This window comes from Balaenoptera physalus (assembly GCF_965194825.1).
Source record: "Balaenoptera physalus genome assembly, chromosome: 19".
NCBI lineage: Eukaryota > Metazoa > Chordata > Mammalia > Artiodactyla > Balaenopteridae > Balaenoptera > Balaenoptera physalus.
In genome coordinates this window covers 2,482,259-2,509,405 of record NC_138900.1, presented here as the reverse complement: position 1 = coordinate 2,509,405, position 27,147 = coordinate 2,482,259, and the positions used below count along the sequence as shown (strand labels likewise).

At 41.4% G+C, this 27,147-nt stretch overlaps 1 protein-coding gene across 1 annotated transcript; it reads left to right on the top strand.

Annotated features, from left to right (window-relative positions):
- The first annotated feature begins 1,175 nt into the window (after window positions 1–1,175).
- On the top strand, window positions 1,176–25,889 carry LOC309648320 (sulfotransferase 2A1-like). Its single transcript, XM_082436823.1, is given in 7 exon segments — window positions 1,176–2,243; window positions 7,083–7,225; window positions 7,229–7,291; window positions 11,741–11,867; window positions 17,056–17,150; window positions 18,968–19,145; window positions 20,908–25,889. Coding segments are annotated over 7 exon segments (849 nt in total). The 5' UTR covers window positions 1,176–2,113; the 3' UTR covers window positions 21,021–25,889.
- Window positions 25,890–27,147: the final 1,258 nt, after the last annotated feature.

Here is a 27,147-nt window from a genome sequence, read left to right as displayed (position 1 = left end):
CACAATGTTAAAAGATGTAAATTGTGACATCAAAAACATAAAATGTGGAAGAGAAGAGTAAAATGTAGAGTTTTAGTGAAACAGAGCAGGACCCTATGGTCCTTGCCCCCTCATGTCCTTAGCCTGCCTTTTGTCTGTGGAAAAACTTTATCCAAAGAATAAGTTTAATCAGAGAAATGAGAAAATGCAGAAACAAAGGAAAACTGTCCAACAAGACTAAATAATAATAGTTTAGTCATTAAGCAGAGTCAAGGACCTTTAGTTCCTTCTCAAGGGCTATAGATAATATTCTGAGCCATATCCTGTGAGCTGTCGTATAGTTACTGAAAACTCCACCAGGTGGAAGAAGTTAACTACATGATGACCAGACTGTAGCCATGACATAAGCTGCCACCATTCTGAGAATTGACCTCAAGGAAATGGAAACAAACCAACCCTGGAACTGAAGACTAAATGTACTCAAAACAATCAAGATGACACTGGTCAGACCACTGATGACCAAGTTCAAGATGACTGTCAGAGCTGACTGTGCTGCTTCTGCATGTAGCCCCCTCCCTCCGTTTATAAATGCTCATGCCCACTGGACTGTCAGTGGGGTGGGGGGGAGTCGGCCTTTGGACAGAAGGCCCCCCTCCTCCCCCAGTTGCCAGCATCCAAAATAAAGCAAACTTTCTTTTCCACCAATTTTGCCTCTTTATTGGCTTTTGAGCGGCGAGCAGCTGGACCCCACTTTCCATTACATTAGTATGCTTTGGAAGGTAAGTTATCAGCTTAAAGTAGACTGTGTCATAAGATGCTTTATGTGAGCCTCGTGGTAACCAACAGGCAAAAACCTACAGTAGATACACACAAGGTAAAGAGAAAGGAATCTAAGCATTTCACTAAATAAAATCATCAAATCAGAAAGGAAGAGAGCAAGAGAAGGAGAAAGCAATGAAGGAATTATAAAACAGCTAGAAAACAATGAATAAAATGGCAATAAGTCCGTACCTACCAATAATTACTATAAATGTAAATGGACTAATTTCTCCAATCAAAAGACATAAAATGGCTGAATGGATACAAAAATAAGACCCATCTATATGCTGCCTACAAGAGCCTCACAGATTTCAAACTATATGCTGCAGGCGTAACACACCCTCAATAAATAAATATGTAATTACAAAAGTAAAGGTTTATTTTTCCTATCTGTATAGACTTTTTACTCTGTATACGTCAATGTTAAATATTCACACAAACACAAAATAATTCTTATTCTTAAAACATAGAGAAATTTTAAAGAGGACACAAAATTCATTTTCTGGAGTTATTTATTAGCCCCTCCAAAATTTTAAGTCCTTCTGATATACAGAGGATGAAAGCTATTGTATATGCAGCTGGCAAAGTCATTTGGGCTTATGGAGACTTAGCTGACCCATCTGAATCTCAGTGTCCACAAACATAGAAACTCTTGACAGGAAAAAAAAATGTGCAAGTAAATAAATATCAGGTCATGTCATTTAGTTGGATGTTAAAAATTCTACCAATTTCACCAATTCGTGGACATTTAGAAATACTGCAAGTCATGTGTTAACATGGCTTACATGTTTTTTTCCAGACCAAATATTATATGAAGCTAACCTACTTCTATTAGTAGAGTGGCCATTTTTATGGGCTGTTGATACACCATTTTAATGGGAGGTGTTTTTCCGTGTAGTCGATTATTAGCTATGTAACCTGGGAAAAAAGTGTCCAGAGAATGAGAATAATGATACGGCAGGAAAAGAGCATCAGGTTTACTTTCCCTGAAAATTTTGTTTTCCTTCCATGAAAAAGTCATTCACATTTCTTGGATCTGCTCTTGTTTACCAACCTTCTCCTGTGGATTGAACGGCTGAAACCTCAGAAGTATTCTGAGTCAGCTAATGATCACTCAGGCTGACCGTGACACTCCCCATTTTTATAGCTGTCATGCAGGCAAATTGGATAGCTCTGTCTGTCTCTCTGCCCTTTATAACAGGACCTGGTTCAGAATCAGGAATCTAAGATTGCTAAGACCAGAGCAACCAGACCAGGCTTGGAAGGCTGGGTTTTTTCGTTTTGTTTTGTTTTTGTTTTGTTTTTGTTTTTCAAGATGGCTGGAGATTATTTGTGGATTGAGGGGATTCCTTTCCACAGATTCATTATTGAAAACTTGAGCTCTTTGAGAGATGAATTTGTGGTGAGGGATGAAGACGTCATTATACTTTCTTACCCAAAGTCAGGTAAGAAGGTGGGATCAGAAATTGAGGAGGTTACCTGCATTGGTGACTTTGGTGACTAGTGTGGTGTCTCAAAGGACATTATACTCAGAGAGAGGGATTCATACAGGAATTATAATTCAAAAGGATGTGACTGCCAGGGCATTGTAGAGATATAGAGAGAGACTTACATGAGGGAACACTAAGGCAGATTTAGGGAATTGTGTGGGGTGGTGAAAGGGGAGAGGTTACTGAAGAATTTCTGGGAAGAAAGAGAAACATCTATCCTGAGAAGTCAAGAGCAAATGTGAGGTTGTTAGCTGTGAAAGAAAAATTATTCTGACACTTGTTAAAATGGCAAGAAAGCTTTTATTCAAGACAGTGTGTATGGAAAAGAGACTGAGTTCAACTCCTAATACAGCAGTGAGCTGGGGACAAGCAGAGTGAAGGAGTCAGTGGATGGAAAATTACTAAGAGGATTTGATTAGACATCAGGGAAAATTACTAAGAAGAACTTGATTAGACATCAAGGGTAGGGAGATTTTTGCTAAACTAGCCTAATAGAATCTGTGCTGAAGACGGGAAAAGGACTTAGAAGTCAAGGGTAAGGGATGGGAACCTTGACCAAGTATCAAGTGTGGGAGGATTCTCAGTAACTGACTTTGCGGGATTCTTGTTAAAACTAGGCTCAGCAAGGATGGGGCACAGAGGGTCAAGGTTGTAGCCTCATAGAGAAGAGGTCTTGAAGAGCCTCACTAAATTTGGCCAAGGAGAGAGTCTTTGTCAGAGGTGAAGAGAGAGCAGAGCAGGGCAGGTTGCATATGGAATGGTCCAGATTTGAAAGACACTGAGGGATATTCCAGAACCTGAAAAATCATCGTGGAGAGTGGGAACAGGGCAGGAGCAGGAGGTGAGGCTGGATGTGTGTTTTTATTGAAGTATAGTTGCTGTACAATATTGTATAAGTTACAGGTGTGCAATATAGTGATTCACAAATTTTAAAGGTTATACTCCATTTATAGTTATTGTAAAATATGGGCTATATTCCCTGAGTTGTATCATATGGATGATACATGTGTTTTTTTTAAAATTTTTATTTTATATTGGAGTATAGCTGATTAACAATGTTGTGTTAGTTTCAGGTGTACAGCAAAGTGATTCAGTTATACATAGACATGTATCTATTCTTTTTCAAATTCTTTTCCCATTTAGGTTATTAACAGAATATTGAGCAGAGTTCCCTGTGCTATACAGCAGGTCCTTGCTGGTTATCCATTTTAAATATAATAGTGTGTACATGTCAATCCCTAAATCCCAATCTATCCCTTACCCCCAACCCTTCCCCCCTGGTAACCATAAGTTTGTTCTCTAAGTCTGTGAGTCTGTTTCTGTTTTGTAAATCAGTTGATCTATATCATTTTTTTTAGATTCCCCATATGATATTTGTCTTTCTCTGTCTGAATTATTTCACTTAGTATGATAATCTCCAGGATGTGTTTTAAATGGGAAATTAATACGGAACCTAAAAATCATGCTAAGGAATTTGGAAATGATCCAAAAGCAATGTAAATCCATGGAAAGCATTTAAATGGCAAAGTGAAAGGAGTATATGTTTAAAGATCACGAGGGGCCTCTCTACATTAAAGGAGTTTTAAGAGCACTGGATAAGTAGAGAGCAGAGATCAATATCAGGTCGGAAAAGGCTACCTGAGTTGGTTAGGCAGTTGACGGCTTTGATTAGGACTTGGATGTGACAGAGGAAATGGGAACCAAGCAATATTTAGGTTGTGGGTTCAAAGTGATTTGGTAATTGTTTGGATTAGGCAGCATTTCTGAAATACTGCACTACTGACATTTTTGGGCTGGACACGAGAATTTTTAGGGTGTGGAGACATTACAGTTTGGACCAGTGGAAATGAGAGATGAGGGAATATCACTGGAAAATGTACATAAATACTAAGAAAGTGCGTTTGTGCAGGGTGGTCAATGGTACAATCAGTCTGTTGCCTAACAATATTTGGGACAAGACGAATTTGCACCCTCTTGGCTGCAAGAGGGTGGCGTTAGTTGTGGGAAGTAAGTCCTATCGGCTCATTCAGAAGCACAAAGCAGATGGTTGCAGATGGCTGAGTCTTTCCCTCTGTAGGTCTTTCTTCTGTCAGAGCAAGATACATGCTTCGTCTTTTGAAACTTCCCAGAAAACTCTCTCTTAGGTGGTGTTTCTAGGTGTCCAGTCACATGGGGAGCCCTCGCTTCATTTGAGTAGGGAAAAATTAGCATTTGCCTATTGTCAAGTCGGAAATAATGTCTGCTTCACTGAAAGTCTGGGTGTCTACTTTTCTGTACTAGCATTGTCTATGTGCCCTGATCCGGTGGAGCGTCCCGAGCTTGGAAGATGCAAGCGCTCACTCTTTAAGTGGAGTTTTGTTTTTTAAAGACTCAATCATTTTTTAAAATTTATTTTTTAAATTTTATTTATTTATTTCGGTTGCACCGGGTGTTAGTTGTGGCAGATGGGCTCCTTAGTTGCGGCTCACGGGCTCCTTAGTTGTGGCATGCATGTGGGATCTAGTTCCCTGACCAGGGATCGAACCCATGTCCCCTGCTTTGGAAGGCAGATTCCTAACCACAGCGCCACCAGAGAAGTCTCTCTTTTAGTGGAGTTTTGGATGTCTGTCGAAGGTTTCTGTCTTAATTGTTTTCCCTCTGCCTTGCCTACTGGTACCTATGGGAGTCAAGCTATATGTATGGGATGGAATAAATCATTCTTGGGGTGGGGGGCGTCCAATGTTGTACATTTGATGAGGAGGGGGCAAAGGAGATTGAGAGTAGAAAGCAGAGTAAATGGGCCCCAGCCACTTCTGGATCTATACCCAGAAGAATTGAAAGCAGGAACTAAAAAGAGATATTTGTGCACTTTTGTTCATAGCAGCATGAGTCACAATAGCCAAAAGATGGAATTTACCTAAATGTCCATTAATGGACTAATAGAGAGATGATAAGTGGTCTACACATACCATGGAATATGATTCAGCCCCGAAAAGAAGGACATTCTGACACGTGCCACAACATGGATGAACCCTGAGGAGAGTATGCAAAGTGAAACAAGCCAGACACAAAAGGACAAATACTGTAGGATTCCACCTATATAACGTACCTAGAGTCGTTCAAGTCATAGAGACAGAAAGTAGAATGGTCATTGCCAGGGGCCGGGGGAGGGGGAGGAATGGCAAACTGTTGCTTCATGGGGACAGAGTTTCAGTTTTGCAAAATGAAAAGAGTGCTGGAGATTTGAATGCACTTAACGACCATGGGAATGCACTTGACATTACCGAACGGATCACATACAATTGATTAAGACAACAGATTGTAAGTGATGTGTATTTTATCACTATTAAAGATGTTTTTAAAAACTTAAAAAAAGAGTAGTAGGGAAAAGGTGGAGATGGTCTCAGGGGAGCCCAAGGAACAGAGTCTTTCTTTCTTTTTTTTAAATTAATTTTTATTGGAGTATAGTTGCTTTACAATGTTGTGTTAGTTTCTACGGTACGGCAAAGTCAATCAGCTATGCGTATACATATATCCCCTCTTTTTTGGATTTCCTTCCCATTTAGGTTACCACAGACCATTGAGTAGAGTTCCCTGTGCTATACAGCAGCTTCTCATTAGCAGAGTATTTGAAGAATGAAGACTCACAGTTCTATCAAGTGGAAGGAGACAGATAATATTGGGGGTGGGGGAAGGCCGGTGGGGGGCATACGGGCAAGAGCAAGCATGACTTTCAGGGTGAGCCTGGAGCATGAGTGACCTCAACACCCAGTAGCCTGGAGAGCAGTGAAAAGGGAGCTGCTCTTTTCGGTGAGCTTAGTGGTTGCCAAAAAGAGTATGGTGAGAACAGGGAAAGGGGAAATGATGGCAAGGTCTTCTCTTACACTCCTTAGCACCTGGGAGCCTTCTTTCCCACTCAACTGCTAGATGCTGCTTCATTCTTCTGATTTTTTTAAAAAAATTACTCCAATACCTCCAAATGGATAAAAAATAATCCTTTACTTTGTCTTCTCCCTCAAAGATTTAACAATTAGCCCAAATTTGGACATCTACTGCTTGAAGCTTTAAAATGCTTACCTATTGACATATATATGATACTATATATAAAATAGATAACTAATAAGGACCTACTGTATAGCACAGGGAACTCTACTCAATACTCTAATGGCCTATATGGGGAAAGAACCTAAAAAAAAAAGTGGATATATGTGTATGTATAACTGATTCACTTTGCTGTATACCTGAAACTAACACAACATTGTAAATCAACTATACTCCAATATAGGAAAAAGCTGCTGAGCCCTGATTTAAACCATTTGCAAAATAACAAAAAAAATGTGTTTCTAAAAAGAACTGATCCCCTTATGATCAATCTGTTGTCTTTTGTTAATAAAAATACAATAAAGAGCTAACTCTGCTCAAAAATAAAAAAGAATGAAGAATCAGTGAGATACATTTAAGGGAAACAGTAAGATGATATATAGATACATAATATAAGATTCCTAGATTATTCCCATAGAAACTATTTTGCATTCTACGTTTTGAGAAATTCTGCATACAAAAATTAAAACTTTATTTTCTGAGCTGTAGTAATTTTATTATAGTTAACACCTTTTCAAAATAATGAAAAATTTAAAATAAGCTATGTCAATAAATATTTTTTTAAGAAAGGGAAACAGTAAGGTGGGAAATGAAAGCATCCGTTGGAGTTATGGGCAGGGGCTTCATGGCTGAAATAACACAGTGTCTGTAAGATGTGGTGGTGCGGTTAATCGTCAGGCTGAAGTGGGTAACACTCTCTTTTTCGTTGTGCAGGAACCTTGTGGGTGACAGAGATCGTCAACCTGATCTGCAACAAGGGGGATCCTGCCTGGGTCCAATCTGTTGTCAGCAGTGAGCCTTCGATGTGGTTAGAAACTAAAGCTGGGCTTCAACGTATAAAGGATCAGAAAGACCCATGATTCTATGTCTCCCATCTCCCCATTCAGTTGTTCCCCAGGTCATTCTTCAATTCCAAGGCCAAGGTGAGTTAATGATGCAAGGTCAGTTTGGGTCACTTCTTTGGTTATCCTGAAGGCCTGTGTTTTAGGGACAGAGTTAAAATGTGACTCAGGTCCATCGACAGGTGAATGGATAAAGAAGATGTGGTACATATATACAATGGAATATTACTCAGCCAAAAAAAAGAGAATGAAATCATACCATTTGCAGCAACATGGATGGACCTAGAGATGATCATCCTAAGTGAAGTTAAGTCAGACAAAGACAGACGTCATATGATATTACTTATATGTGGAATCTTAAAAAATGACACAAATGAAATGAACTTACTTACAAAACAGAAGTAGACTCACAGACATAGAAAACCAACTTATGGTTACCAAAGGGGTAAGGGTGGGGGAGATAAATTAGGAGTTTGGGATTAACAGTTACACACTACTATACATAAAATAAGTAAACAACAAGTATAGCACAGGGAATGATACTCAATATTTTGTAATAACCTATAAGGGAAAAGAAGCTGAAAAAAATAGATATACATGTATGTATAACTGAATCACTTTGCTATACACTTAAAACTAACACAGCATTGTAAATTAACTATACTCCAATTAAAAAAATAAATTTTAAAAAATGTGATTCAGTGAAGTGAGCATATTAGAAAAGCTTGTTCCAAGCTATGGTGGCACGTACCAGACAATCTCCCTGGTGCTGCTCCAGAGAATACTCGGTCCTTAATTAAATAAATCCTGGTGGCACCCCCAACCCCTAGGTACCCAACATTGATATGACCATATGGGAGGTGTCTCAACTGTAAATCAGCATCTATATTTCAGAAGAAATGTAGGATTGGCACACATGTTTGAAATCCCACTGGGTTTTTCTAATCGTGAAATCATTTAGGGCATGTCTTTCCCACTTAATAGATCCACTGACCTCTGAGGTATAATCTCAGGACCCCTAAAGGAGGGCCCTAACATTGAGTGACCCTGTGCTGTAAATGTGATCTTCACTCATCTTAGATTATAGTTTAAAACGTGACACTGAAGGTATTAGCAAAACTGTGTGAAACTGAACTTATTTACAAAACAGAAATACACTCTCAGACATAGAAAACAAACTTGTGGTTACCAAAGGGGAAAGGGGAGGATGAATTAGGAATTTGGGATTAACAGATACACACGACTGTATGTAAAACAGATAAACAACAAGGCCCTACTGTATAGCACAGGGAACTATACTCAATATCTTGTAATAACCTATAATGGAAAAGAATCTGAAAAAGTATATATATATATATATATATATATATATATATATATATATATATATATATATATATGAATCACTTTGCAGTGCAACCAAAAATGAATAAATACATAAAAGGAAGAATGAAAAAATGTATGAAACTCCCCCAAACAATCGTATGTGACGTGGTAGTGGAAGTATGATCAAAATATTCTAACATCACAGTGTCTTTCATAATATTAATATTGTGCTATGTTTCTATTTGTTTGCTTGTTTATTGTCAGGTATATTTATCTTACTGTGATCACCATGATTATGAAGCCCAGGTTTATTTTTTAACTTTTTTTTTTTTTTTTACCATTTTACACCAACCTACCAGAATGCTTAAAACAATATAGAGATTTAAGAAAATATTGGATGGTGGGCATGTAAATTGGTGCAACCAGTATGGAAAACAGCATGGAGGTTCCTCAAAAAATTAAAAATAGAACTACCATTTGATTCAGCAATTCCACTTCTGGGTATCTATCTAAAGAAAATGAAAACACTAATTTGAAAAGATAGATGCACCCGCATGTTCAATGCAGCCTTATTTACGATTACCAAGATATGGAAGCAACATAAGTATCCATTGATGGATGAATGGATAAAGAAGATGTGAGATATATATATATAAACGTATACATACATACATACAGTTGACCTTTGAACAACATGAGTTTGAACTGTGAGTTTCATTTATACAAAGATTTTTTTCAATAAATATAGTACTGTATTTTCATTTTATTGCTTTTTATTTTTTAATTTTTTAATAAATTTATTTATTTTATTTTTTTATTTTTGGCTGCGTTGGGTCTTCGTTGCTGTGCGCGGGCTTTCTCTAGTTGTGGTGAGCGGAGGCTACTCTTCGTTGCGGTACGCAGGCTTCTCATTGTGGCGGCTTCTCTTGTTGCTGAGCACGGGCTCTAGGCACATGGGCTTCAGTAGTTGTGACACGCGGCTCAGTAGTTGTGGCTCATGGGCTCTAGAGTGCAGGTTCAGTAGTTGTGGTGCATAGGCTTAGTTGCTCCACGGCAAATGGGATCTTCCCAGGCCAAGGATCGAACCCGTGTCCCCTGCATTGACAGGCGGATTCTCAACCACTGCACCACCAGGGAAGCCCCGTTTTATTGCTTTTTAAATTAACTAAGTGTGGGGAAAAGTTGGTGTTCGATTAGAGAGCACAATATGTGGAATCAAAAGAATTAGGGTTTGAGTCCTGATTCTATCCAAACTGTTTCCACTTCCTGCCCTTGGGTGAGTATCAGTTCCTTTGCTTTTGAAGCAGAGATAGCAGTACTTGGGTTTTCCACCGTGTAGGGGGCAGTACCCTCAACCCCTATGTTGTTCAAGGGTCGACTGCACAATGGAATATTACTCAGCCATGAAAAAGAATGAAATCAAGCCATTTGTGACAACATGGATAGACCTTGGGGGCATTCATGCTTAGTGAAATAAGTCAGATAGAGAAAGATAAATACCACTTGATCTCATTTATATGTGGAATCCAAAATTAAAAAAAAAAAAGCTCATAGATACAGAGAACAGATTGGTAGTTGCCAGAGGTGGGTGGGTAGTTGCCAGGGTGGGTGGTGGGCAAAATGGGTAAAGGAGCTCAAAAGGTACAACCTTCTAGTTATAAAATAAATAAATTACGGGGATGTGATGTACAGCCTGGTAACAATAGTTAATAATGCTGCGCTGCATATTTGAAAGTTGCTGAAAGAGTAAATCTTAAGCATTCTCATGACCAGAAAAAAAAAATTCTGTAACTATGTCTGGTGACCAGTGTTAACTAGACTTATTGTGGTCATCATTTGGAATCATTATGCTTTACACCTGAAACGAATATAATGTTGTATGTCCATTATACCTAAGTAAAATAAAATAAGAAAGAAAATATTGAATGAATGAAAGAATACATGAAACAGGAAAACAAACCAAAAAAATAAAAAAATAGCCCAAGACCACACTCTGTAAAACGATTATGACTTTACGCCAGAAAATTCTGGTTTGAACCTCAGTTCTCTAGATTTTGTCTATGAACAAATAGTGCAATGTCGTTGAAGCTCCATTTTTGTGTGCTTAAACCAGCAGGATTTATTCATCTGTGCTAAGGACTGGGAGGAATGTGATGATTAAGATGACTTCAAGCCACATCCGAAAGGAATGTATAGATCATTTGAAAAAAGACCAATAACAGACAAAATTTTTTACTTTCCGTAGCGACCACATTTTTTACTGACAGCCTAGCTTAGATCAGAGCCTAATGCATACTCAATGAATAATATCTATTTTAAGAAATATAAGTAGATTAAGAATCCGCTTATTGTTGTTTATCTATTTTATATATAGTAGTTTGTCTTTGCTAATCCCATACCCCTAATTTATCCCTCCCTGCCTTCCTCTTTGGTAACCGTAAGTTTGTTTTCTAAGTCTGTGAGTCTGTTTCTGTTCTGTAAATATGTTCATTTGTGTCATATTTTAGATTCCACATGTAAGTGATACCCAGCTCAGATTATGACTGCAGTGGAGTAAAGCAGTGATCAGAATTGGAAATGACCTGATATAACACTTGATCCAGCATGTCCTAGCCCAGGTTTACTGACATAAAACTAGTTCCTTTTTTTTAAAAAAGTTTGTTTTGAGAACCCTGAAAGTTTGTTTCCTCTTGAGGTTTCACCATCTACAGCAGCATGAGTTTATTCATGCCATCATTTTGAATTTTATAAACGAACCCTTATATACAGTTGGCCATTCACATCTGTCTGATTAGTCCCTGAGAAATACTGATATCGTAGAAATTCCTAGGAAAAGATAGTGAGGCCTGGAACATGAAATTCCAGGAATAGCAATGAATAGGGCAGAGTTCCACTAAAACTCAGACTTCTTCAAAATGTAATAACATCATCTGCCTCTCAAACCTTTAAAGACCATCATTCCATGTATCATAAGGTTCTTAAGGGCAGAAACAATCCGTATCTTATACGCTGCTCCTTCTATAGAATCTAACTCAATGTCTGGCACGTTGTGGGTTCTAAATATATTTTGTTAAATAAATGAATTAAAGACTAAATTATAGCCAGACACTTTAATGGGCATTGGCATTTTCTCCATTTGTGAAAAACCTGGAGCAAGGGAAATGGATACATTTATTCTCATTTTCTCTCTTTTTTTAATTTAAGTGTATTTATATAATGAGAAATCCCAGAGATGTTATTACTTCCAGTTATCATTTCTGGAAAATGGTAAAGATTATCAGAGAGCCGGAATCATTTGAAGAATATTCAGAATGGTTCCTTCAAGGAAATGGTGAGCTTGACTCAAAATGTGGATGCCAGGTGGAATGGGAAAGTTTCTGTGTCTCATCCCCAGGTCTTACTGTCCCATGATTTAAACAACCACATTGTAATCGAAACCTAGATGTCGCTAAATCTGTAGTCCCTCCTGTTAACAACAGAAATCTTAGCCAATGTGCTTTGTGTTCCCCCCAATTTTTTCTAAATATGATAAACATATAAAAAGATAATTCACCACACTCAAAATAAGAGAGGTATGAATTCAAACTACAATGATATACAGTTTCTCATCTGTCATAGTGGAAAGTGTATGCCTTTCCTCTCATTGCTGTAACAAATTACCACAAATTTAATGCTTTAAAACAACAAAAAATTGGGAATTCCCTGGTGGTCCAGTGGTTAGGACTTTCACTGCTGAGGGCCCGGGTTCAATCCCTGGTCAGGGAACTAGGATCCCACAAGCCGCCTGACGTGGCCTAAAATAAAATAAATAAATAAAACAAAAAAGTATCTTACATTCTGGAGTTCAGAAATCCAAAATATGCCGTATGGGCTAAAATTAATGTGCGGGCGTGGCTACATTCTGTTCTTGAGGCTCAAGGAGAGAATTCACTTCTTGCCTTTTCCAGCTTTTAGAGGCTGCCCACGTTTCTTGGCACGTGGACCACATCCTTCCACACTCTGCTGTCATCACATCTCCTTCTCTGACTCTGACACTCCTTCCGCTCTCATATAAGGACCTGCGATTACGTTGTTTCTACCTTGATAATCCAAGATAATCTCTCCCTTTGAAGATCCTGAATTTAATTGCATCTTCAAAGTCCATTTTGTCATGAAAAGTAACATATTCAGAGACTTGGGGATCAGGCTGTGGACACTTTTGTGTGGCCATCATTCTGCTCTAGCACAGCTAGCATTCAAAACATTTGACTCACGCTGTGGCGGTGAGACTCTGGGTAGACCAACACGCTCATATGTTGCTGGCGGCATAGATAACAGTACTAACCCATGTAGGGTCATCTTGCAAATTCTAGCATTCTAGCATTTACGCTTTCATGTTTAACTCCCCTTTCTCCAGTGGAAAAAAATACACTAGCAAAAATACACACACACACAAAAAAGTTGCTGCGGGAAGAAGGAGAAGAGGGATTTACTAGACTATTCAAATGATCCTTATTTGTAATAGCAAAAAATAAAGTTGCCACCAAATATATAATGAAATGCTACTCAACTTAAAAAAAAAAAAAGAAAGATGGAATGTTGCCATTCTATTACAGAGTGACCTCTAGAATCCACTGCTAACTATTTTAAAAATTGAGATGTGGAGAGAAGTTTGTAGCGTAGGCTACCAATGAACAACGACGGAGGACAAGTACAGGAAAGGGCATGAGGAGAGAAGTTTGGTAAAATTTGGAGAGTTGGGTGTGATAAGAAAGAAGCAACTAAATGAGGTGGACGGACCTAGAGTCTGTCATACAGAGTGAAGTAAGTCAGAAAGAGAAAAACAAATACAGTATGCTAACGCACATATACGGAATCTAAAAAAAACGTACTGATGAACCTAGTGGCAGGGCAGGAATAAAGATGCTGACATAGAGAACGGACCTGAGGACACAGCGGGGGGAAGGGGAAGCTGGGATGAAGTGAGAGAGTACCATTGACATATATACACTACCAAATGTAAAATAGATAGCTAGTGGGAAGCAACTGCATAGCACAGGGAGATCAGCTTGATGCTTTGTGACCACCTAGAGGGGTGGGATAGGGAGGGTGGGAGGGAGGCCAAGAGGGAAGGGTTATGGGGATGTATGTATACATATAGCTGATTCAATTTGTTGTACATCAGAAACTAATGCAACATTGTAAAGCAATTATACTCCAATAAAGATACATATATATATAAAAAAGAAGCAACTAATATCTGCCTGGTCACCATCAGAGACAACCTTAAATATTGTATGAAAGAGCTTGGTGTTTGTTTTTTGGCTGCTCCACATAGCTTGTGGGATCTTAGTTTCCCGACCAGGGATCGACCAGGGATGCTCTCAGCAGTGAAAGTGTGGAGGCCTAACCACTGGACCACCAGGGAATTCCCCAGAGCTTGGAATTTAACTTATGCAGTATTTTGATTAAAAAAAAATATTATTTCTGGGCTCCCTGGTGGCGCAGTGGTTGAGAATCTGTCTGCCAATGCAGGGGACACGGGTTCGAGCCCTGGTCTGGGAAGATCCCACATGCCGCGGAGCAACTAGGCCCGTGAGCCACAACTACTGAGCCTGCGCGTCTGGAGCCTGTGCTCCGCAACAAGAGAGGCCGCGACAGTGAGAGGCCCCCGCTTGCCGCAACTAGAGAAAGCTCTCGCACAGAAACGAAGACCCAACACAGCCAAAAATAAATAAATAAATTAATTAAATTAAAAAAAAAATAATAAAAAAATACTATTTCTGACGAAAACTCTAAAATTTTGGATCTGGATTTCCATAAAAGATATTTTTAAAGGGCTATAATGCCAAAAAAATGTAAACACCTGTTTTAGTTGTGTCAGCTTGTCCAATGCTCTGGAATCCTATTTGATCCCCTTGTAGAGCCACAGAGGAAACATATTTTTAACAATTATTACAATTTTTCCTATCACACACATGCTCCTCCTGGCCATAATCTTGGATGTTCCTGGATGAAATGCTCTCCTTTAAGAGTTTCCAGGGGGCTTCCCTGGTGGCACAGTGGTTAAGAATCTGTCTGCCAATGCAGGGGACACGGGTTCGAGCCCTGGTCCGGGAAGATCCCACATGCCGCGGAGCAGCTAGGCCCGTGCACCACAACTACGAGCCTGCGCTCTAGAGCCCACGAGCCACAACTACTGGGGCCCGTGTGCCTAGAGCCCGTGCTCCACAACAGGAGAAGCCACCCCAATGAGAAGCCCACGCACCCCAACAAAGAGTGGCCCCCGCTCGCTGCAACTAGAGAAAGCCCGCACGCAGCAACGGAGACCCAATGCAGCCTAAATAAATAAATAAATAAATAAATTATATTTTTAAAAAAAGAGTTTCCAGTGGGGACTTCCCTGGTGGTCCAGTGGTTAGGACTCTGTGCTTCCACTGCAGGGGGTATGGGTTCGATCCTTGGTCGGGGAACTAAGATCCCACAAGCTGCACGGCCAAAAAAAAAAAAAAAAAGAGTTCCCAGTGTCCGTGTTCAGACAGTGAATGTTCAACATTTTACTAGCAGAAGGAGGACCTAAGTTCTAGAAGCTTCAGTTTCCCTATTGGATTTGGGAGTGTAATAATTGAGACTGTGCTGAAACCTGCTCCACACCTGTAAGAGAAAGAATTAGGTGTCTTTATTGCCAGGTAGAAAAAAATCTTGCCTTTTGGTTTTTTAACTTCTTGGAGTTTATCATCTAATTATGTCAAACACAACTATCTCTCCTGTTTAATTGTACCAAACCCTTAGTTGCAAACAACCTTAAACATAAAAAACAGATCAAGCAATAATAATTAAATATTTATTTATTTATTTATTTGGCTTTGCCGGGTCTTAGTTGCCGCATGTGGGTTCTTTTTATTTGCGGCATTGGAACTCTTAGTTGCGGCATGTGGGATCTAGCTCCCTGACCAGGGATGGAACCCAGGTCCCCTCCATTGGGAGCGTGGAGTCTTAGCCACTGGACCACCAGGGAAGTCCAAGCAATTATAATTAAACAGGATAAATAATTCAAGCATGTCTCAGTGAATCCAACATAAGAATTCAATGAGCTATATTCCTGTAGGAATAGCTGGAACCATGGGATTAAACAGAAGATCTTATATCTCTGCACTTTTCTGCTTGAAATTTTCATTGTCTGAACAAAAAAAAAAGATGTGATACACACACACACACACACACACAATGAAATACTACTCAGCCATAAAAAAGAATGAAATAATGCCATTTGCAGCAACATGGGTAGACCTAGAGATGATCATACGAAGTGAAGTAAGCCAGACAGAGAAAGACAAATACCATATGATATCACTTATATGTAGAATCTAAAATATGATACAAATGAACTTATTTACAAAACAAAAATAGACTCACAGACATAGAAAACAAACTTACGGTTACCAAAGGGGAAAGTTGGGGGGATAAATTAGGAGTTTGGGATTAGCAGATACAACTACTCTGTATAAAATAAACAACAAGGTCCTACTATATAGCACAGGGAATTATATTTAATATTTTGTAAAAAACCACAATGGAAAAGAACATGAAAAAAATTTTTTCATTTTCTTTGTCTCAACATAGGTTTCTGCTATTTTGGTTCACATGATATGAAAGAGAGCTGACCATTCCTGAATTGGGGAACTTATATAGTATTGTGCAGTTATACAAGGAGAGACAGAAAGTTTCCTCTTGTTTTTTCCTCCGGAAAGTTTACTCTTGATATGAAGACCAAAAATCGCAGGGGAAGAGACACAGGTTTGCATGTGTCTAATGCCTTATTCAACAATGTCTAAGTGACAGTATCACTTGACCTACGACTCCTCAAATGCACATTGTGAAAGGAAAAAAAAAAAAATTTCCACACAATGTGCTGTTCCAAAGGTTTGGGATGGGTGAAGGACCTACAAAAGACATGTGTTTCTGGTATAGGGGAAAGAAACTGTATTCATAGCAGAAAGAACAAAGACACGGACTCCAAATTAGAAGGGGTTTAAATTTAGCTCTTTCATTTGCTAACTGAATTCTCTTTACAGTTCAGAAATCTCATCACAGGTAGATGTGACACATTTTTTTTAACTTTTTATTTTATGTTGGAGTACAGTTGATTAACAATGTTGTGATAGTTTCAGGTGTACAGGAAAGTGATTCAGTTATGCATATACATGTATCTATTCTTTTTCAAATTCTTTTTCCATTTAGGTTGTTACATAATATTGAGCAGCGTTCTCCGTGCTATACTAGGTCCTTGTTGGTTATCCATTTTAAATAGATGCCCATCTTAAATACTGCATTGTATATGGCACCCACCTGGTGGCCATCCAGGCAGTAAAGGCAGAAATTCTGTTTCTCATGTCAACGAAGAAGAAAGGACAAGTATTCCCCCCACTTAGCTCACTTGCTCATCAGACACATAGGGTGTGCATCAAGCGGGCAGCATTCCCGGGGCGGTGGGGTCCACGAGAGTGAACCAGGTACTTCTCTCCCCGCTTCTCTTGCAGTGCTGTATGGATCGTGGTTTGACCATGTTCACAACTGGCTGCAGATGAAAGGAAAAGAGAATTTCCTGGTGATATCGTACGAGGAGCTGCAACAGGTAACCATTCTCTCTAGCTCCATCTCATGGCTGTCTATCTTCCATCCATTCTTTTTTGTAAATTTAATTAATATATATTTTAACATCTTTATTGGAGTATAATTGCTTTACAATGGTGTGTGAGTTTCTGCTGTATAACAAAGTGAATCAGCTATTCATATACATATATCCCCATATCTCCTCCCTCTTGCATCTCCCTCCCACCCTCCCTATCCCACCCCTCTAGGTGGTCACAAAGCAACAAGCTGATCTCCCTGTGCTGTGCGGCTGCTTCCCACTAGCTATCTATTTTACATTTGGTCGTATATAGAAGTCCATGCCACTCTCTCACTCACCCGTTCTTTAATATTTCTAGTCTACCCTTTCAATCGGATATTATCCCTGGGAGGAAATCAAGTAGGGTCATTTCTTCTTTGACCTCCTTAGGTTGTACACATTCTTTCTTCAATTTTCTCATTTATTTCTTTTTACAACATTTAATGCAGGCACTGACGAAGAGTTTAGCAACATATTTTGTTTAGTAAGTTTAGCACATACTGAGGGCTATCAGTGATTTCATGTCAAAAATCTGAAGCAATCTGGGCACCCAGGGGCAGTGTCCGGTGGGTATGGAAGGCAGATGGGGCTTGGCAGGGTCAGGATAGAGGCAAAAGTATTTACATATTCCCAGACCGACTGACAGGAATTGAATATGTCAGTATTCATAGGAAGCATTCGCTGACCTCCAGAGAAAGTGGCCGACATAAATTTTTTTTAAATTATTTTTGGCTGCGTTGGGTCTTCGTTGCTGCGCGTGGGCTTTCTCTAGTTGCGGTGATTGGGGGCTACTCTGCATTGTGGTGCATGTGCATCTCACTGCAGTGGCTTCTCCTGTTGTGGAGCACGGGCTCTAGGCATGCAGGCTTCAGTAGCTGCGGCACATGGGCTCAGTAGTCGTGGCTCGTGGGCTCTAGAGCGCAGGCTCAGTAGCTGTGGCTCATGGGCTGAGTTGCTCCGCGGCATGTGGGATCTTCCGGGACCAGGGCTCGAACCCGTCTCCCCTGCATTGGCAGGCGGATTCTTAACCACTGCGCCACCAGGGAAGCCCGTGGCCAACGTAAATTTAAATAGACTGTCTCAGGACTTCCCTGAGCCACAACTACTGAAGCCCATGCGCCTAGAGCCTGTTGTCCGCAACAAAGAGAAGCCACTGCAATGAGAAGCCTGCACGCAGCAACGAAGACCCAGCGCAGCCATAAATAAATAAATAAATAAATAAATAAATAAATAAATGAATGAATGAATAAATAAATAAAATTTAAAGAGTAAAGTAAAAAATAAATAGACTGTTTCTTTTTTTTTTTAATTAATTAATTAATTAATTTATTTTTGGCTGTGCTGGGTCCTCGTTTCTGTGTGAGGGCCTTCTTTGGTTGTGGCGAGTGGGGGCCACTCTTCATCGCGGTCGCGGGCCTCTCACTGTCGCGGCCTCTCTTGTGGAGCACAGGCTCCAGACGCGCAGGCTCAGTAGTTGTGGCTCACGGGCCCAGTTGCTCCGCGGCATGTGGGATCTTCCCAGACCAGGGCTCAAACCCGTGTCCCCTGCATTGGCAGGCGGATTCTCAACCACTGCGCCAGCAGGGAAGCCCTAGACTGTTTCTTATAAACACTCCTCTGTCCCTACTTGGACTGCACATTTCCAGACGAGCATGACGAGCTCATCCTCTTTTTGCTTTGGCTTATTTTCTGTCTCCTCCTGGTCCTCACTCTCTGCTGTCTCTGTTTGCTCTCTTTTTCCCGATTGTCATTTTCTTTCCACTCTGTGGTTCTCATCCTAGGACATACAAGCCAGTGTAGAGACCCTCAGCCACTTCTTGGGCAAGAAGCTAAGCCCAGAAGAACTGAATGCATTCCTCAAGAATGTATCCTTCAAGACCATGAAAGATAATAAAGTGAGCAATTGTTCCCTATCACCTGATATCTTTATGGATCAAAGCAAAGGTTTCATGAGAAAAGGTAAGAGAGCATTTTTTAAAACTGAAGTATATTTGATTTACAATATTATATTAGTTGCAGGTGATTAGTTGCAGGTGCAGCATAGTGATTCAGTACTTTTATAGATTATACTGCATTTAACATTATTACAAAACAATGGCTACATTCCCTGTGCTGTACAATATATCCTTGTTGCTTATTTATTTTATACATGGTAGTTTGTACCTCTTAATCCCCTACTCTTATCTTGCCCCTCCCCCCTTTCCTCATCCCACTGGTAACCACTAGTTCTCTATATCTGTGAGTCTGTTTCTGTTTTGTTATATCCATTCATTTGTATTAGTTTTTAGATTCCACACATAAGTGATAAAATACAGTGTTTGTCTTTCTCTGTCTGACTTATTTCACTGAGCATAATACCTCCAAGTCCATCCATGTTGTTGCAAGTGGCAGAATTTCATTCTTTTTTTTAATGCCTGAGCGTTTGTAATTTTAAGACCTGGAAGAAATGGACAGAGAATTCCCCTGCTTCTGTGGATACACTAAGATATGGGGCGAGGAAAATATTTGAGTCTCTAAAATCACAAAAGTGGCGCCTGACTTGGAGAGTTTAAGGAATGATTTGGGATATTTATAAGGTCATAAAGAAAACTTGTGAAGATGAAGCACTGCCTATGAATGACGTATCTACCTGGTTAGAGAGTTGCCCCTCACAGCACTGGTGTGGTCCCTTGCCCCGTGGAGTGACCCTCCCTTTACAAGTATTGACAATGGGAGTATCTGTTCCACCAAAAGGAGCTGGCAAATAGAAACCCTGGGAAAAGAAAAATGAGGGGAAAGACATGTGACTTAGCTCCAGGCCAAAACCTTCCGTTGAGACCCTATACTAAAGACCAAAGATGTTCACTACACAGAAGGAATGAGGGTGTTTTCGGCATGTAGTGGGTAGTTTCCATTTTCAACCTGCAGTTTACAAGAGGGGGGCTGGGGAGACCTCAAGGAAAAGGTGACATGTGACTCCTTGCTCGGTTACCCAAGGGAAGAGCATTCTAGGTAGAAAAAACTGCAAGGTACAAAACACTGGGTAGTGCTGTTTGCGGTGATACTCAAGGGTGGAGAGTTAAAGATAAAAGGAAAGGGACTTCCCTGGTGGTCCAGTGCAGGCGGTGCGGGTTCGATCCCTGGCTGGGGATCTAAGATCCCACATGCCTCGTGGCCAAAAAACCAAAACATAAAACAGAAGCAGTATTGTAAGAAAGTCAATAAAGACTTTTAAAAAATGGTCCACATCTAAAAATAAAAAATAAAATAAAAGGAAAGGAAAGAGAAGGCATGACTTGGGAGTAGCAATCAATCACAAGTACACCATATCTGCCTACATGACCCAGGGTAAGAGCAGCGTGGGAGAAAAGAACCTCCACTGTCCTAAAGAAATGTGTTGCTGGTTAAATGAGGTATACGTGTAATATCCTAACACAATGCCTGGCATATGAGAAATTACTTCATGTAGGTTAGGTGTTATTGCTGTTGTGGTTGCCTTTTGTGATTATTCAAGCCTCACAATATAAACAGATTGCAAACTGGAGACTCAAATATACTACCAAACCAGTGGCCGTCGGTCTCTGGACAAGAAAATTTTAACCACTCGGTTATATTGCCTGCAATTTTCAGTTCAGTGTTCGTGACAGATTGGCAGTGGCGACAGACACAGACGATGCTCAAGTGAAGTCTTGAGACCTTATTTATAAACCTGATCTGGACTTTTTTTTTGTATATTTGACAGGAATCATTGGGGACTGGAAAAGTCACTTTACAGTGGCCCAGAGTGAAGCTTTTGATAAAATTTACCAGGAGAAGATGGCTGGGCTCGCTCAAGACCTATTCCCATGGGAATAATGGCCTTATATTCCTGGATCAGATATAAATGCTGAATTTCCTGATGTTCTTGTGTTTGAGCACGCTCATAGGAAGCAAATTTTAATCCTACAACTCAATTATATGCTTCATTGAAAATAACCATGTTCTAAGAATACTATTTCATAATAGGTGGAAGTCATATAAAATTTAAATTTCAGTGCCATAAATAAAGTTTTAATGGAACACACATACATGCACACACACAATAAAAAGAATCATGTTCCTTCTTAACTGTAAGCCATGCCAGCTTCAAAAAGTTATATAATATTTCAAACACACAGAATAAGAAAGAAAACAATATTTTAAACCTCATATGAATTCTAACCTGTTAAAAAATAAGTTAATACTTTCCCATATTTGTGAGTATATGAAAGTCCACCACAGAACGTTACATATATTAATATACTTACCTCTTCTTCTGTAGCCATTCCCCAATCATATTTTCCCTCTGTATCTTTGGCATCTCATAATTAATAGCTACTCAGAATTTAGTGTGTACGTTTCTGTAGGGGATGCCTTGTTCAGATCACCACACCTACGCACTTATGCTCCAGCCGCTGTGAGGGAGCCTGCTGAGGGCTTGCAGGTGCCCTCTTATCTGCAACATTGCTCTGAGCAAAACGAGAGACATCTTTCCTGGAAGATTATGCTTCCCGAAAAACAAACAGCCCCCAGCAAATGACTTGCAGAGATAAATACTAAAGACTAACACCCTGCGCTAGGAAAGGAGCAGATTCGTGGTGTGCTTTGTTGTCAAGCTCTCTGGGGGACGAGAACAAACCACATCTGTGTTTGGCTTCTTCCCCAAGACCCACCACTCACCCCCGCCGTGTTGTGCTGGCCTTCAGAGCACACTCATTCATTGAATCATTTATACAAAAGCACCCATTTCAAGCTCTGTTTCTAAGAAACCCAACTCAAGAAACTTAACCCCAGAAGCCATGCTAGGAATAAATTAAACTGCGAGGATGGGATTCTGGAATTGATCACTTACCAGCCAGACAACAATGAGGACCCCAATACTAGCAGAGGGGAACATACACACAGACCCTGGCATATTATCCCAGGGCAAATCCTAAGGGTTTTTTTGTTTGTGTTTTTTGGCGCACCACGCGGCATGCAGGATCTTACTTCCCTGACCAGGGATCGAACCCGTGCCCCCTGCAGTGGAAGCGCGGAGTCCTAACCACCGGACCGCCAGGCAAGTGCCCTGCTAAGGTTTTCACTACTGTGTTGGGATACAGGTGGAAAGGGCTGACCTGTCATGTGCAGTATCTCTGGAATGTGATTGTTACAGGGGGAACAGTAACTCTTAGGACTGTGGAATTAGGTGCCTTTTGAAAAGTGCCACTAACGCAAAAAGCAGTGGAGACAATGACCTCAGATGGATTCATCAGGGTTGTAAATGTCACCAAAAACCTGGCCTCTGTTCACTGGTGCCGAATAGAAACACAGAGACAGAACCTGGAGGAGTAGAAAAGAGTAGCTTTATTACTTTGACAGGCAAAGGGGGCCACAACAGGCTAACGCCCTCAAAACTGTGCCTTGATTCCTGGGCAATAGGAAGGGGTCTTATAGTTTCAGGGTGGAAAACAGGGCTGTAGATGAGGATCGGGGCTGATGTAGTCTTGCATTCTTCTTTCCTCCTGGAGACATTGGGATTATTAGGGCTGGCGTCAGGTGGTTCCGGAACGGGTTCTGGTGGTCCTCGAGGTTATCGTTCCATGACGTTCTTTCTGGAATGAAGAATGCTCACAAAGGAAAGGAGTGCTAGGGAGTACTGTCTTGGAGGAGTAAACATCAAGTGCATAGTACAACTTTAGCTAGAGGGCAGTCACTATCAGAGTGCAGTTAAGCAAGAAAGAGAAGGGAAAAATAAAAAACGTCTACAGGGGCTTCCCTGGCTGGATATCGAGCCCTGGTCCCGGAAGATCCCATACACCGTGGAGCAACTAAGCCCGTGTGCCACAACTACTGAACCCTGCGTGCCTAGAGCCTGTGCTCTGCAACAAGATAAGCCACCACAGTGAGAAGCCCGAGCGCCACAACTACTGAGCCTGCACCCTAGAGCCCACGAGCCACAACTACTGAGCCCGCGTGCCACAATTACGGAAGCCTGCGCCCCAAGAGCCCATGCTCTACAATGAGAAGCCACCGCAATGAGAAGCCCGCACACCACAACGAAGAGCAGCCCCCCCACCCCGTTCCTACTCGCCGCAACTAGAGAAAGCCCGCGCACAGCAACGAAGACCCAACGCAGCCTAAAATAAATAAACAAATTTATTAAAAAAAAAAAAAAAAGTCTACAGGAGACCAGTTGGATGGGTGGCAAGAATAAGGGCTGAATAAGGGCTGACATAATGGGGGTGCCTCAACTAGCTTCTGCTACAGCATAAAGGACAGTGTGGGAGTGATGTCAGCAAGACGGTGAGACAGGAGGCCCTGTCCCCGGATGATAATGATGTCAGGGCTCTGGAAGCCAGCAGAGTAGTTCCAGTCGCCACAGGGACCACGGAATCCAAGCTCAGCCACGTCGGACAGGACGAGAACAGCCTCACCCTGCCCGCATCACCGCTTCCAAAGCTGCCGCATCTCAGTGCCGAGCCCCCTACCCCCAGCCCTTCTCACCCGGTGGGGAAAGAGAAAGCAAAGTGAGGGGCTGGCTTCTCCAGCCTTTGAGACCCGCTGCTCCGACAGACCTGCTTCCTTCTCCTCACACACGGAATGTGTGGAAACCCACGTGGCTGTGGCCTGGGGGCAGCGAAGATCAAAGAAACGGGGTAAGGATGGCAGCAAACCCGCTCGAGGGTCTCAGGGACCACCTGGGCGCCCCCACGGATGGCACAGACTTCACGGACTGGCTTGACCCTGCAGAACCGAGGGAGACACCCGGTCCTGAGGCTGGGCCATCAGGAGGAGGGAAAGAGGTAAAGCGGGTACCCATCGCCCCAGCACTTTGGGGCAGTGCCCTGGGGAAAGGCTGGCAGCGCTCCACACCTGACACAGCCCTGTTGAGGCAGGAGATAGATGGGCCCCAGGCGGAACAGCTGGAGTTTGTCCCCTGTGGGCAGATACTCCAAGATGAAGAGGACGAGGAGCTGAGCCCTGCCCAGAGAAGACACCACATGTTTCTCATTCTCGAGGTCAGGGAGACCTTCCCGACTACACATGCGCAGAAAGGCTCCTTCGAGGTCAAAAAGGGAGTGATGTCAGCCTACCCAGAGGCCTCTTCGCAAGAGTCCACCTTGGCTGAGAGATGCACATGCACACATGGGAGGACCTTGAGATAAACCAAGTACGGACTCAGAACCAGGCAAAGCAAGATGACTGGCCAGAGGAAGCTCGGAAGAAATGCCCCATGTAAGTGATTCAAACTACCACGAGGGCGCGACTCTCTCTGTGAGCCCACCCGTGTGTGCCTATTCACACGTACTCTTTTTCCTCCTAATAAACACTTTACTTGCTTCACTACTTTCCGTTTCTTTGTGGAAATTCATTTTCTCCAAAGCCATATGGGCCAGGGCCTCGTCACTGGGCACTGGTCTAGTGGTTAGGATTCAGTGCTCTCTCTGCCATGGCCTGACTTCAGCCTCTGGCCGGGAACCGAAATCCTGCGTGAAGCTGCTGCAGGCTGAGGCCACCCGAGATCACTGTGGCATAGAGGGAAGACACACAATCCTAAACATCCCCTCCGGGAGGGACCCCCAGAATCTCCAGCCGGGCTGTCTGCTGGAGGTCCTTCCCTCCTGAAGCCAGTCCATAAAGACTGGAAGAGGCAGCTGCTTCTCAAAGTGCAGACATCAACGCAAGGCTACAAAGATCACGAGGAATCAGGGAAACAGGACATCATCGAATGAAGGAAATAAGCCCTAGTGACCGATCCCAGAGAAATGGAGATCTACCAACAGCCTGCTGGAGAATTCAAAGTCATCGTCTTAAAGAAGCTCCGTGAGCTACAGGAGAACAGAGATAGGCAATAAAACGGAATCAGGAAAACAGCAGATTTTTTTTCCTTTACAATTTTGTTTATTGAAGATTAATTTTCTATTCAACTTCAAGGTCCACAATTATAAAGCTTAACTTGAAAAAACAGAGGTGAGTTTTGACATTTAAAATTAGTATAAAAACGATCTGTTAACAACCATAAGGTGAACAATATAGAAACAATTGCATCTCAAAAGCATGTTAGGAAAACAGCAGATTTTTTAAAATGAAAAGTTTGGATTGACGTCAGCAAGAAGGGAACAATCATCAACTGGGATCAATCACCATAGACAGGAAATAAATCTAGGCAAGGACAAGTAAGGCATGAGAAATAACCATGTTTCTAAACCTCCCCTCCCCATTCAACTCTTTCCCAAGTCATTCTTCAATTCCAAGGCCAAGGTGAGCTAATAATGCAAGGTCAGTTTGGATCACATCTCTGGTTGTACTCTGTTTGTGGGACAGATTAAAACTTGATTCAAAGTGAGCATATCAGAAAACATTGTTCAAAGTGGCATGTTTGTATCTTAGATAATTTCCTCGGTATTGCTCCAGAGAACACTTTGTCTTCCTTAGCTAAGTAATAAATCTCTGTTGCCCCCTAGTGTAAAGTGCCCAACATTGAGTTGTCCACGTGGAAAGCAGCTCAGTTACAAATCAGCACTTAAAATTCAGAGGAAATATGGGTTTGGTGTTTACATTTGAAACCCAATGGGAACTCCTCTAATCATGACATCTATGTAGCGCATGTCTTTCCCAATCAACTGCCCCACAGTCCTGTGATGCATAATTTCAGGAGCTCCAAAGGAAGGTTCTAACTTTGAATATCCCTAGAGATATAAATGTGAATCTGTACTCTTTTTTTTTTTTTTTTTTTATAGCTACTTTATTTATTTATTTATTTATTTTATTTTTGGCTGTGTTGGGTCTTCGGTTCGTGCGAGGGCTTTCTCTAGTTGCGGCGAGCGGGGGCCACTCTTCATCGCGGTGCGGGGACCGCTCTTCATCGCGGTGCGCGGGCCTTTCACTATCGCGGCCCCTCCCGTTGCGGGGCACAGGCTCCAGACGCGCAGGCTCAGCAGTTGTGGCTCACGGGCCCAGTTGCTCCGTGGCATGTGGGATCTTCCCAGACCAGGGCTCGAACCCGTGTCCCCTGCATTAGCAGGCAGATTCTCAACCACTGCGCCACCAGGGAAGCCCTGTACTCTTCTTATAGTTTAAATCACGTGATACAAAACACATTGTCTAAATTGCACAAAACTCTCTCAACCCATCTTTTGTGATGTAGTGGATGAATGATCAGAATATTCTTACATCACAGTGTGTTATAGTTTATGAATGTTGTACTGTATTTCTTTTTGCTTGTTTACTGTAAGGGTCATTTATTTGACTGTGACCTCCATGACTCTGGAGACTGTGGGGGGGAGGGGAGGGAAATTTCTCCCCTCCCCCTCTTGAGTTCTTGTGGCTGGACTAATAATACAATTGACTCAAGACAGAGTAACAGGAGAAAAAGAAACTAACTTTAATTCAAAGAAATGAGACCTAAGAAGTGGCCAACGCAGGCAGCGTTTATACTTTTTAGACAAGGAAACAATAAATTTGTGAGGAAATGACAGGACAAAGAATTTTAGGTTTTGAGTGCTCAGTTAGTGAAGAATCTAAACAGAATTAGGTTTGGCTGGTAAATTAAAGAAGTAGTAAGGTTTGTTTATACAGGTCTCTTGGCTCTAAATTCCATCTCTGTTGATAAGGATGTCTCGCTACCTTCTGGTACAGGAAAAGCGCCTTTCACACAGGAGATTTCCTGCTTTCAGGGAAACAGAGGTGGGTCAAAGCATCCCTCTTTCACCAGCTATTTCTTATGTAACTTTCCTTCAAAATAATCAATATGCCATTGTGAATGAAAAATGCTGCTTGCCATATCAGTCTGCCAAATAAACCATAATTCTCAACTTTTAGGTTTTTTCAGTTGACAATATACTTTTGACCAGGGACAGCAATCACTTAAGTGCTAACTGCTAGTAGAAGTGGTGGTGGTAGAAATAGTAAAAGTCCTAATTATAGTACGGTTAGCTGCTATTTTGATTGTCACTACCTAGTCACAGAATTAGGAAACCAA